Genomic DNA, 14,156 nt, shown 5'->3' on the forward strand with positions numbered 1-14,156 from the left:
TTTCTTTCCAGTTGGAGTGTCATATTCTGTGTGAGCCCTTTTCTGATGGTCCCTTCCCAGGTAGTAGTGGTTTCCCTGCCAAAACTACTTTGCACTCATTCTATATATAAATACAAACATGCATTATGTATATATATTTATATAGTTTCCCTCTCTTCCCTTCCCTTCCCTTCCCTTCCCTTCCCTTCCCTTCCCTTCCCTTCCCTTCCCTTCCCTTCCCTTCCCTTCCCTTCCCTTCCCTTCCTTTCCTTTCCCTTCCCTTCCCTTCTATAAATCTGATAGGTAATAGGTTCTCTATTCTAATTTGCTTATCACATCTCCTTTTGTGTCTAGGTCATCTATCCATTTTGGTCTTATCTTGTTAAATTGTATAAGATATTGATCTATAACTAGTTTTTGTCAGATTGCTTTCTAATTTTTCCAACATTTTTTTTTTTTACCAAGTAGTGAATTCTTATCCCCAAAGCTTGGCTCTTTACTTTTGTTAAACAGAAAGTAACTTTTATCCTTTTACTAATGTTTATTGTATGTCTGTTCTGTTCCACTGATCTATTTTTTCCATTTTTCAGTCAGTACCAGATAGTTTGATAACTCCTGCTTTATAATATGGTTAACATTTGTTATTTGCTAGACTTCCTTCCTGTCTTTACATTTTTCATCAATTCATTTGATATTCTTGACTTGTTTTTCCAAATGAATTTTGCTTTTTGTTTTTTCTAGTTCAATAAAATAAATTTTTTGGTAACTTAATTGGCATGGCATTGAATAAGTAGATTAGCTTAGGTAGGACTGTCATTTTAATTATATTGACTGCCTACCTATAAACAGTTAATATTTCTCCAATTATTTAAATATGACTTTATTGTTTAAAAAGCATTTTATAATTATGTTCTTGGGAGTTCCTTAGGCAAATATCTCTTAATCTGAATTTCCTCATTTGTGAAACAGGGATACTGAAGAGGTAGTCATGGCATAGGAGATAGACGGGAAATCTAGGAGTAAGGAAGACATGGGTTCAAGCCCCCTCCTTCCAATTTCTACTGACTGGGCGACTCTGACCAAATCACCTCACCTCTCAGTATCCTGGTCAACTCCCTAAGACTATAAATCATCACATAGTTTCATATTGGCATTGGTGGAGGGAAACTCTTCTCTTGGATGGAGAGCCTCATGAATGAAATTAGAGTTTTATATAAAAATGGGGATAGGGATGCAGATTCTAAACAACCACTCCACAGTGCAATTATCAATAATATGGAAATAGGTCTTGATCAATGACACATGTTAAAACCAGTGGAAATGGCTACAGGGGTGGGTTGGGGGGAAAGAGTAAGAACACGAATCATGTAACCATGGAAAATTTTTCTAAAAAATAAAAATTAAAAAAAATGGGGATAGTAACATTCACATTAACAGAATTATTGTAAGGAAAGCTTTGTAAATATTAAAGTTCATAAAATATGAGCTATCCATACTGAAAGGAGGGAGGCGAAGAATTCTCCTTCTTTCTTGATTTGTGACCATAATGCAACCCCTGGGTCTTAAGATCCAGGATTATCCATAGAATCTAAGGATTTGGATCTCAAGAGACTTTAAAGATCTTCCATTCTGACCTTCCTCCTTTTATAGAGGATGCCTATCAGCTGCTTCCAGAACTTGACATGCCTTCTCCCATTTCCATGCCTTGAATCCATTCTCCCTTCACTTCCGCCCTGTAGAATCTTGACCTTTCTTCAGGCCACATCTTAGATTCTGCCCTCTATAAAAGACACTTTTCCTCTGTGTGACCCTGGGCAAGTCACTTGACCCCCATTGCCCACCCTTACCACTCTTCCACGTAGGAACCAATACACAGAAGTTAAGGGTTAAAAAAAAAAAGACACTTTTCCTGATCCTCTCAGTCATTAGTGAGCTCTCTCTCCTTGGAATAATTGGCACTTACTTATCTTGGGGCATGTTGTATTCATCTAGTACAACATGGGTTCCTTGAGGCACCATTTTGGTTTTTGTCTTAATATCAGCCCCAGAACAGTGTCTGGAACACAGTAAGAACTTAATAAAGCTTGTTTCATTAAAGAAAAAGAAATCCAGGTTACATTGGCAGTTAAGAGGCAGAACCAGGATTTACACCCAAGTTCTATGATCCCCCCCATAATTTCCATATGACTCATATGGAAAAACCCTACGTGATGAATCTTATAATTATAGCTTTTTTTTTTCTGAACTATTTTAGTACTCTCATTTACAAAGCATATTCCTTATCATTTACCCAGTAAGGTGGGCAATGCAATTTTTATTATCCCCATTTAGCAGATGAGAAAATTGAGATTCAGAGAGGGGGAGTTACAGAATAAGGAGACCTCAAGCCATGGCTCTAAGTCCAGTCCTCTTTCCACTACACCACATAGCCACCACTGGAGTCTGACCCAGCAGCCGGACATTCTGAAAACTCGCTATTTTTGCTTCCTCAGCTCTTTGGGCTCCTCTCCGTGCTTGAATACACTGACGGTGACCAGCCCGGTCTCAGAGCCGTATTTGTTCTTGACGAAGATGCCATAGCGTCCGCTGTCTTCACTGCACACTCTCTCAATGGTGATGGTGACCACAGTCCCCTTCACTTCCATCCGATAGCGGTCGTGGAAGGCCACGGGCTGGTCATTTTTCAGCCAGGTGATCTCTGGGGAGGGATCTCCTGAGATGATGCACGTCAAACACAGGGTCTGTTTTAAGAGATCAGCAAGAACCCTGAAGTCAGCCTGGGAACTGTCCAGCTCCATAATGGAGCGCCCTACCTTGCTTCCTAGGTGAGCACTAAAGGGGAGAGTCTGCATCTGTAGGAAAGCAGGGGGAGGAGAGAAAGAGGAGTGCTAGGCTTGGAGTCAGGAGATCTAGAGTCCTTTTCCAGCTCTAATATTCTATTTTCTGAACTCCTTTATATCTCTGACATTTTGTGTTTCACGAGCCCTTCTGCCTCTTGACGTTCTATGACCTAAGGTCTCTCCTAACTCTGATATTCCATGTTTTATGGTCCCTTCTAGTTCTAATATTCTCTATCATATTCTAAGGCCCATATTTTCTGTTCTTCTGGTTCCTCCTAACTTTGGCATTCTACATTCAAAGATCCCTCCTTGCTCTGCCTCTCTCTTATCTGAGGTCCCTTCTAGCTGTGACATTCTGCCCTCCATCATCCCTTCTAGTTCTACCATCGGATGTTCTCAGGCCCCTCTCGGTTCTAACATTCTGCAGACTTTCTCTGCTTAGACGCTCTACGACTTTACGAGAATCCAAACAGATCTGCAGAATGTGTTCAGAATTGTCCCAACTGTTACCTTATCCTCCATGATAGTGGCGACATCTGGCAGGCCTTTTACGACTTTGGCACGATCTGGAAAGAAACAAACGGAATTAACAGCAAATCCCTGGTTTATCTGGGTTTTTGCTAGACTATTTGTTACCTAGAAATGAATTCTCCAGATGACTTAGGCTCACTTTTTAAAGCACTAAAACTTTTTTAAACTGACAAATTTTATTTTATTTTTTATTTTTAAGCCCTTAACTTCTGTGTATTGGCTCCTTGGTGGAAGAGTGGTAAGGGTGGGCAATGGGGGTCAAGTGACGACAAATTTTAATCAGATTTTACTCATCAGCAAAGTTTCGCAGAACTGCTAAATGAAGGAAACAGGCTGTTTGTGTACCAAGAATGAAGGATAATCGCCTCGAGTCTACCTAACAACTATCAATTGGCAAAGATAAAAGAAAACAAAACTCAATGCTAGTTTGATGGTAGCAAAATAGACACATGTAACAAAGTTGGTCAAGTTGTGAATTGATGCAAATGAACATAACTTAATTTTCTTATAGTGATTCTTGTTTATATTTACAAATATTAGTTTGTTTCCTGCCTTAGTATCTTAGTACTAAGTATCAGTCCCCAGGCAGAAGGGCAGTAAGGGCTAGGCTATTGAAGTTCAGTGACTTGCCCAGGGTGGCACAGCTAGGATGTGTCTGAGGTCACATTTGAACCCAGGACCTCCTGTCTCTAAGCCTAGCTCTTTATCCACTGAGCCACCCAGCTGCCCCCCGAACATTAGTTTTTAAGAAGTGTGTAGGATAGCAGGAAGAGAATTAAATTTGGTGAAATAGTATCTGAGTCCTAGATCTGCCAGATGTGGTCTTAGGACAATTCCCGTTGCTCTTTGGACCTCAGTTTTTCATCTGGAAAAATAGGGATAAACTACCAACCTTAAAGGGCTGTTTTAAAGCAAAAATAAGCTGGTATATGTGACATAGTAGATAGAGCACTGGGCTAGTCAGGAAGATATGAATTCAAATTTGACTTGAGACACTTATTAGCTGTGTTACCCTAGGCAAGTCATTTAACTCTTTTTGCCTTGGTTTCCTCATCTGTAAAATGAGCTGGACAAGGAAATGGCCAATCACTCCAGGATCTTTGCTAAGAAAATCCAAGTCATGAAGAGTTAGACTCGACCGAAACAACTGAGGAAGAACAAATATGTGACAGGACTTGGCCACTAGCTGTACGGTGCCATCAAAATATTAGTAGATCATAGGATTATAGATTTAGGGTTGGAATGGATCTCAGACGCCATCTGTCCAACTTCCTATATTTTAGGGAGGAGTGACTTGAGATTCTTTTTTTTTTTTTTAAACCCTTACCTTCCGTCTCGGAGTCAAGGCAAAAGAGTGGTAAGGGTAGGCAATGGGGGTCAAGTGACTTGCCCAGGGTCACACAGCTGGGATGACTTGAGATTCTAACTAAGATCCTTTGGTCAGAACACATGGATGATATTCTCCTGAGGTATGAGGCGCTCTTTGTTCACATGCTTGGTGACCCCAACCCTCTAGGCTTTTTGAGCTCTCCTAATATACCCTTTCTCCCTGATGATCTCAATTGTCATTTCTCTCTCTCTTGCTAAAGTACCTGTGAGGTGATCTTGGATTTTTTCTTTTTTAATTTGCTGCTTCTAATCTGCCAGAAGCTGGGAAAGCTGATAACTAAATTTGTTTAAATTGTGCATAAACTACAAATAACCAAGCTCTGATTGGGGGCCTAAGGGACTTTCCTATGAGTAAGGTCCATGGGCTTTGTGATCACTATATGAGGTGTTTAGAGGCTGCTAGGTGGTTTAGTGGAAAGAGTACTGAACCCCGACTCAGGAAGACTAGCCTCAGACACTTAGTAGCTGTATGACCCTGGGCAAGTCATTTAACTTCTGGCTGCCTTAGTTTCCTCAACTATAAAATAGGGATAATAAGAGCACTTGCTTATAGCACAGGATCTGGAATAGCAGATGCCTATTAAATGTTTCTTCTCTTGCCTTTTTAGGGTTTTCTTCTAGATTGTCAGCTAGAGTTTGAATAATTGAGCTTTGGGAATATATGAGTTAACAAATGATCACAGTTTGATTAACCATCTTCCTCAACTTCTTTGGAATGATTTGTCACTGGAAGAATAAGGAATGACAGAGGAGATGATCTGGCCATCCCTGGGGGCATTTTCTCCCTTGGGGGTATTTGCCTCTAATATGAGAAATGGAAAAGAATGTCAAAGACAATGGACTTACTCTTCTCTATGATTGCAGCTTGCCTGAAAAACAAAAATGAGGGAAAAGGGAGTGAGTTTCCATTTGTTAAATCAATTATTCTGTAATCATATCTAACAGCCCCAATAATAACAATGACAATAAAAGATCAGTTCTCCAGACTTCTTTGCAGTTTACAGAGATATTTACTCAGTTAGCAAAGGGAAGGGAATATCTCTGGTCCAAGCTTCGTTAGGGAACATATGGATCTGGTCATGTTCTTCTTCTGCCTTCAAACCTTCAGTGGCTCCCCATTACCAAATGAGTCAAGATCATACTTCTTTGATTGGACACAAACTAGCATTACCCTACTATGAAAGGAAGCCTGGTATAATGAATGGATCACTGTATGTGGACTCAGGGAGACTTAGGTTCAAATCCCATCTCAGACACTTATTAGTTGTATAACCAGGGTAAATCACTTCACCCATCAGTTTCCTCATCTGTAAGATGAGAGAGTTGGACATATCATCCAGTAAGGTCCTTTCTAGATAGAAGGATATGCTATGATGGTACCTTTCTTAAAAGCCTTCTCTTTTATTACTCCCCTCCACATACTTGGTGCTTCAACCAAACTGGAAAATGAGAGCTCCTTCCCCTGCCCTCCCCACATATGCCTTGAATTCTCCCACCTCTACACCTTTGTTCCTGCTATTTTCAGGTGCCAGAATAGCCTCTATATCCTCTTTGCTTATTGAATTCTTATAAATATCCCCCTCTTTTTTAAAAACACAATTAAACAACTCTTACCTTCTATTTTGGAATTGATCAGAAGAATGGTAAGGGTTAGGTATTTTGGGTAAAATGACTTGCCCAGAGTCACAAAGCTAAAAAGTGTCTGAGGTCATATTTGAACCCAGGACCTCCTGACTCCACATCTGGCATGCTAGTCACTAAACCACTTAGCTCTCCCATACCAATCCTTTAAAGTCCACCTTAAATGGAACCTCTTCCAGGAGGCTTTCTTTGACCTCACTGGTAATGGCCTTTCTCCTTGACGTTCATAGAGAACTTTCTTTTATTTTTTTTAATATATTTATTATGGTTTTCTCTGTGTCTTATTTGTTTGTTAGACTCTGAATTTCATGACAGGTACCTCATCTTATTTAAACATTGTGTTTCTTTGCCTAACCCCCTTCCCCAGCCCATTGAACTTGGCACCTACACAGTAGGCGCCTTAGAAATGTTTGCTGAATGATTAGAAGAATCAGTGAACGAAATGTCAGTAGAGACTTACTTCAGTTTCTGATGTTCAGCCAGTGCATCATCAAAAGCTGTAGAAGGAAAAGATAGGTGAGAGGATGAGTGCCTCATTTAATCTGATCATCCAATTTAGATTCAATGAGATCATTTTACTAATTAATGCAAGATAATAATGTCAGCTGATTTTGTTATAATGCATTTTGAAACCGACAAGATACTTTTAATGTATTTAAAAAAAAATGTCTTAATGTGTTGAGAAGGTGAAGTACAGTAGTAGATAGAGTACTGAGCCTGGAGTTGGGAAGATTTGAGTTCTTCTCCTGCCTCAGGCACTCAGGAGCTGTGTGATATTCAGCCTCTCTCAGCCTCAGTATTCTCATCTATAAAATGGGGATCATAATAGCACCAACTCCCAGGGTAGCTGTGAGGATCCAGTGAGATAATATTTGTAAAATGCTTTGCAAACCTTTAAGTGCTCTTTCCATGCTGGTTATTATCACACTGGATCCTGGAATTCTTTGGATTATGTCTTCCTTTTACCTTAAAGAGATGTCTTGGGCAGTTGAACCCTTTAAACGATGACCACAATAATGTCAAAAGGAGCAACATCAAAAGATTTCTGAATCTTGATCTCTCTGCAGTCCTGGCTTCAGAGGTCTTGTGGTGGACAAAGCATGGCACCCATCACTGGGCAGAGAGGTGGTGGGTTCTAGGTGTGGAGGGGAATGAAGCCTGCCTTGCTTGGCATGGTGAAGGTGGCCATTTAAATGCATCTCTTTGTTATAAAGGCAGGTTTTTATTGGGGGTGGCAGTGGGAGTGGGGAGAGTCTTTAGGAAGTGACAGCAACCATAACATTCTTGTTTAGAAGAATAGAGACCAGATAAGCAAGGTGGGAAGAGGTGAAAGGGAAGAAATGGGGGCCCCCAGAAGACTAGAGGCTTTTCTGAATACGTGTTTGGACAGGCCAATGGACAGACAGACAGATGTGTTCTGCTCACCTTGACCTGACAAGTCAGCTGTGAGTTTCCGAATGTCTTTTCCAGTTGAGATTTCTAGGGTGTATTTGCCCTTATCAGAGTCTTTGGGGTCTAGAATGTGGAGCCAGATTTCATCCAAAGTACTTCCTGACTTTAGCCGATCTCCGCTTTCCAGACGCTTTTCTCTGAATACAAAAATCATCAAAAAGGTTAACGTGATTTGTCTGATTGGGGGCAGTTGGATGGGCCAATATAAGCCTTATAAGCATAATTTCTTCCATTCTCCCTTCATTTCCTCCCTAATATTGCTAGGTGGATTATCAGATTGTCTGACTTTCTTGCTAGATAGAGGATGATGGCGGTGGCATGGAGGAGAGAGGGCACCAGACTTGGAAACAGAAAGACCCGAGTTCAAACCCTGCTTTAGGTATTTACTAGTTGTAAATTCCTAGACAAGCCTTTAAAACCTTTAAACCCTTACCTTTTATTTTAGAATCTGTACTAAGCATCAGTTCCAAGGCAGAAGAGTGGTAAGGGCTAGGCAATTGGGATTGGCTGACTTGCCCAGGTTCATCCAGTCAGGAAGTATTTAAGCCAAATTTGAACCCAGGACTTCTCATCTTCAGGTCTGGCTCTCCTTCCACTGAGCCATCTAGCTGCCCCTAGACAAGTCTCTCAATCTCTCTAGGGCCTCAGTTTGCTCTTATGTTAATGAAAGGGTTGGAATCAATGGCCTTCTCATATCCCTTTGAATCTAGTATCCTATGATCAATAATAAGTTCCCCTCCATACATTCCTGGCTAGATCTTCTGAAGAAATGACTATGAAGCAATAGAACAACTTCCATTCCCAAGTTCCTGCTTTTCCCAGGTTCTAACTCTAGCTATCTCTGGTCCCCCAGAATCCAGTGTCACAGACTCCATTCCAAGCCAAGAAAAAAAAAGTTTGCATGGTCTTCCCTTTCCTCTCCATCTTTCCTTCTTTCTCTTGTGCTACCAGAGAATTAAATCTGGAGGGGATGTTAATGGTCAATCATCTATACCAAAGGCCCTGTTTTACAAAGGAGGGAGGACATACTTGTGGTACCAGGAGGTCTTCATGTAGTCCACATCAAAGAACTTCACCTTGCTGAAGATTCGAATGCCTTCTTCAGTGCCCTGGATTTTCAGTGGGGTGGCAGAAAGGGCTGATGGGGAAAACAGAGTTAGTTTTTCATAAGTTGTTTTCACTGATAGACTTATATTAAAAAAAAAGGTGGTCTTCTCTGTTTTTTTAAAACATCTCTCTAGTTTCCTTCATATCAATACAAGACAACTATTATAAATATCAAACAGTATTTTTTGAGACGAGAAAAAGAAGAAAAATTTAATATAAATCATAGATACATAAAAAAAAAGCTGAAAATATGGGCAAAATGTCCATTTGTGGACCTCCCACTTCTGCTCAGGGGTTGGCAGGAAGCAGGGGTATGCGGGAGCCAGATTAGATTGGCTCAAAAAAATTGGTTTTTAGATTTTAATTGTGAACATTTAAACTTTAGAAATCAGCCAAGCAGTGCTTGATTTCTTGTTTTGGTTGACTGTCTAGATTTATGAAAGGAATGTAGAAAATGTAAAGAATTCAGATTAAAATTTAAAATGTGTCCACCCTTTTTGGAAAGTGAGGCTTTAAACATTTATCAGAAAACCTTGTATAGAAGTATTTCTTCATATCTCTTTTTCAAGCAATGCTTATTCTTTATAATTTTGTACTTTCCTTTCCTTTCTTTTTTCTTTCTTTTCTTTTCTTTTTCCTTTCTTTTCTTTTTTCTTTATTTCCTTTCCTTTTCTCTTTTCTTTCCTTTTCTAAACTTTTCTTTTCTTTTCCTTTCTTTTCTTTTTTTATGTTTTTGGTGGTTGTCCATTAATAGTGCTGGACCCTTCTGCATACTGTTTTCTTGACTATGTTTATTTTATATCAGTGCATGTAGATCTCATTCTTCTCTGCATTCAATCATATTCAGTATTTTCTATAGCATGTTAATAATCTATCACATTCATGTAACTCAATTTGTTTAGCCATTTCCCAGATGATGGCTATCTACTTTGTTTGCAATTTACTGTACCTCTGCTATTAAATATTCTGGTATATACAAGGATTTTCTTCTTATCAATTATCTCCTTAGGGGTCTAAGCCCAGTAATGGAATCTCTAGGCCAAAAGGTATGGATATTTTAGGCATTTTATTTGCATGAATTCAAAATGACTTTCCAAAATAGTTGTATTGATTCAATACAATGGCTAGATAGCTTCACCAACAATGTATTATCTTCCCACAACCCCTATAATATTGACTATCCTCAAATCTTGTCATTTTCTTCAATTTGTAGGGGGTGAGGTGAAACTTTGGGTTTGTTTTGATTTGAATTTTATCATAGTGAGTGATTTGGAGCATTTTCCCATATGGCTATTATTAGTTTGCTATTCTTTTTTGAGAACTAGTTATTCTTATCCTTTGACTACTTATCTATTGGGAAATGGATTTTGTCACATATATTATACGCACATATACATTATATATATCATTGTTTATCTGTTTTGGATATCAAACTTATTAGATACATTTGATCCAAAGATTCCTGCCCCTATCCTACTTTTATTATAGGTGCGTTAATTTTGCTTGTGCAGAAGCTTTTCAATTTTTTGTAATGGAAGTTTATCCAATGTGATTGCCCCTGACCTTTATTTGGTTAAGAAACTATGTCTCAGACAGAGCTGTGAGAGGTATATGATCTATTTCTTTTCTTATTTTTAAGAGTATGATAATTAATATTAAAATATTAAACAATGTTTACTATTAAATACTTTTAAATTAAAATGTATTAAACATATTTCTTTTTAAAATATATTATGAAATATATAATATATTATGGAATAAGATCACTGATGGGCTGTTAAATGAATCCTGATCAGGATTGTTGTGAGCCTCAAATGAGGTCATGTATGCAAAATTCTACAAACTTTGAAGCTTATTGACAATTCCTCATACATAACATTTTGTCTCCTCTCTCTTTGTCCCCACATAGGTTGTCCTGCTTACCTCAAATATAGTCTCTCCTTATTCCAGCTTAGAATCCCTAGCTTCCTTCACATCTCAGCTCAAATACTACCTCATATATGAGATCTTCCTGCTCCCTCAGTTGCTAGTACTCCACCAAATTTAGTTTATATTTTCTTTTTTACATATTTTATGTTGACTTATGTGTGTTCATATTGTTTCTCCCCTAATCTATAAACTGCAGTGGCTTCCTATTTTTTCTCTTCTCTTCTCTTCTCTTCTCTTCTCTTCTCTTCTCTTCTCTTCTCTTCTCTTCTTCTCTTCTCCTCTCCTCTCCTTTTCTTCTTTTCTTTAAAAACCCTTACCTTTCACTTTAGAATCAATACTGTGTATTGGTTCCATGGCAGATAGAAGAAAATAAGGGCTAGGTAATGGGGGGTTAAGTGACTTGCCCGGGGTCACACAGATAGGAAGTGTCTGAGGCTAGATTTGAACCTAGAACCTCCCATCTCTAGACCTGGCTCTCCATCCACTAAGCCACCCAATTGCCCCCTTCTATTCTCTCTAGAATCAAATACAAACATCTGTCTGCCTTTTAAAATCAACTTACCTTTCAAGCTTCTACCTATTCTTTCCCTTGCTCTGTAAATTCAGCCAGACTAGCTTTCTTATTGTTCCTTCCATACTATACTCCATTTCCCATGGTGCTTTTGCACAGGCTTCCTCCTAATCCTGGAATGTGCTACCTTCTTCTTACCACCTCTTTGCACCCCCATTTCCTTCAATACTCTTCTCAAGTCCCACCTTCTATGTGAAGTTTTCCCCAGCATTCCCAGATGCTAGTAGATTCCTCACAAAGTCACTTTGTCCCTATCTTTATACATACAAATCATCTGCCCAGACAGGATAGAAGTTCCTTGAGAATATTTTTTTTTTGTCTTTGCATCCCCAGAGTTGGCACAGGTTTTGGTGCTAATAACATATATAAAAAAATACTTATCATTTCACTGATCTAAACCTGAATTAGCCTTTTTTTTTTTTTTTACACATATCTACCTTCTGCTTCCAGGTCTACCTTCTGGGGCCACCACAACAAATATATTCCATTTATACTAGGAGTTCTTTTTTAGTTATATTAGCGAGTTTTTAACCTGGGATCTATGGACTCACAAGGGGGGACATAGGGAGATTTCAATTGTCTTTATTTTCACTAACCTCTAATTGAAGTTTAGTGTTTCTTTCCATTATATTTTCCCCCCAAAACTACATTATTCTGTGAAGCAGTCTAGAGGCTTTACTAGACGGGTCCATGACAACAAAAAAGGGAGAAGAAGTCTTGGTCTAAATGGTGTACTTCAGCGTCTTTTTAAACTTCTCTTTTGCAGCTAAACATCCCTGGTTATTTCCAAAGTTCCCCAATGAATGAAATGAATGAATGAATGAATGAATGAATGAATGAATGAATGAATGAATGAAATGGAAGCCCTTCCCCATTCTGGTTGCCCTCCTTCAGTTGCTCTCCAGCTTCTCACTGCCCTTCCTAAACTGCAACTCCCAGAACTTAGCATGATCTTGCAGATGTGTTCAGGGAGGGACTGCCCACACCAACAGCTTGGCAAAACTCCTGCCTCCCTGTCCTGATCATTCTTAGGGCATTGCTTAGGATTAGCAAAGTGATGTGGGAGGCATTTCTGTCTTTATGATCATTTCCATCACATCCCCACTACAGTGCTCTGAAAATAGAAATCATGCAGTCAGGATTTGTAGATTGACTCTTTGATAGGGAAGCTGGCACCTCATTCTACACTTAGCTGGGTCACTGATATCCTAGAACCTAACACTCAGAGCCTTGCACGTGGAAGTTTTTAATGAGTATTTGTTGAGTATTGATTGAATTCTCAATCCAATTCATAGATTCAGAGACCAATGGAACTGGAAGGGTCGGTAGAGGAATAAAACACATTATCCTTGAGTTGGATTGAATTGGATCAAGTCCAGTGCCATCATTTTAGAAAGGAAGATAATAAAGCCCAGGAAAGATGAGCAACTGACCCATGCCACACACACAGACACATAAAGCTGTGTGGTATAGATGAGTGTAAAACATGGGACTGATTCTAATGAGATGAAATTGAATAGAAATGAATGTAAGATCTCATACTTGGGTTTAAAAAATCAGCACTTCTGGTACCACTTATTTGAAAAAAGACCTGAGGTTTCCAAAGGACAACAAGCTCAGAATGAATCCACAGTGGGATAAGGCAGCCAAGAAAGCAATATAACCTTGGGCTGCATTGAGTAGCATAGCATCCAGCTCTAAGGAGACGGCAGTTCAGTTGTTCTCCATCAGTCAGAACACATGTGAGTAGTAATTGGGCTTGGTTCTGGGTGCCACATTTTTAGGAAAGACAGTATCCAGAGGAAGAGTCAAAGGGTCTGTGATTTAAAGCTAGGAGAGAAGTTAGAGGATATGTAATCTAATTCCTTCATTTTACAGATGAGGAAACTGAGGACTAGCAAAGAGGAAGTACCTTTAGATCATCTCTTCTTATTGAAGGAACTGGGAGATCTTGGACTGAATTAGAAGAATCCTGATAGTTGTTTTCATATTTTAAGGGATAACATGAACAAGGATTAAATTTATTTGGTTTGGCCCCAAAGGGAAGAAACAGGATCAATGGATTGAAGGTGGGAAAAAAGAAACATTGGTTTGAATTTAGGAAAATAAGTTAGTTGAAAGTTTAACTTACTACCTTGGGATGTAGTGATTTCCTTGTCAGAGATCTTTAAGCAGAGACTGAAGGACAATTTGCTGGGTATATTATAGGGGGATTCCTTTTTGGATATAGGTCAAACCCAGGGGTATACTGGCCAGGGTTTACCAACTGACTCTCCCCAAACAATGTAAGCATGACATATCCTTAAGCTTAATTTGCATTGTTAACTTTTTTTTTTTTTTTACCATTTTCTTAAGTCTAGACTTCAGCAAAACCATAATCAAGCCCTGATGCCAAGCCTTTGCTGATTTCTGAGGTGCAAATGCCCACACTGAAAATTTAATAATGGGATTTCTGACAAGTAGAACCTGACATTAACCCACCCTTGACAGAACAGACAGACACTGAGGCTTCCTTCCCATTCCCAAATCCTTCCCATTCCCAAATTCGGTGATTCTTTAATCTTAACTTGTATCTGAATCCTGGCTCTGCTGCCTGCTACCTGTACGATGTCATTGGCCACTCATTGAGCTTTTCTTTTTTTTTTCTTAAACTCTTACCTTCTGTCTTAGAATCAATACTGTGAGTTGGTTCCAAGGCAGAAGAGTGGTAATGGCTA

The 14,156-nt window shown here is 39.1% G+C and overlaps 1 protein-coding gene across 1 annotated transcript in view; it reads right to left on the reverse strand.

The window, feature by feature from the left end:
* Nucleotides 1-2,254: 2,254 nt before the first annotated feature.
* The window catches only part of MYOM3 (myomesin 3), an 88,775-nt gene continuing 76,873 nt past the window's right edge, over nt 2,255-14,156 (reverse strand). Inside the window, exons 31-36 of the mRNA XM_044668729.1 lie at nt 8,862-8,970; nt 7,806-7,969; nt 6,841-6,877; nt 5,586-5,608; nt 3,330-3,385; nt 2,255-2,720 (exon numbers count right to left, since the gene is read on the reverse strand). Coding sequence (XP_044524664.1) covers nt 2,454-2,720; nt 3,330-3,385; nt 5,586-5,608; nt 6,841-6,877; nt 7,806-7,969; nt 8,862-8,970 — 656 coding nt within the window. The 3' untranslated portion in view covers nt 2,255-2,453. The remainder of the gene's footprint in view (nt 2,721-3,329; nt 3,386-5,585; nt 5,609-6,840; nt 6,878-7,805; nt 7,970-8,861; nt 8,971-14,156) is intronic.

This window comes from Gracilinanus agilis, chromosome 3 (assembly GCF_016433145.1).
Source record: "Gracilinanus agilis isolate LMUSP501 chromosome 3, AgileGrace, whole genome shotgun sequence".
Lineage (NCBI taxonomy): Eukaryota > Metazoa > Chordata > Mammalia > Didelphimorphia > Didelphidae > Gracilinanus > Gracilinanus agilis.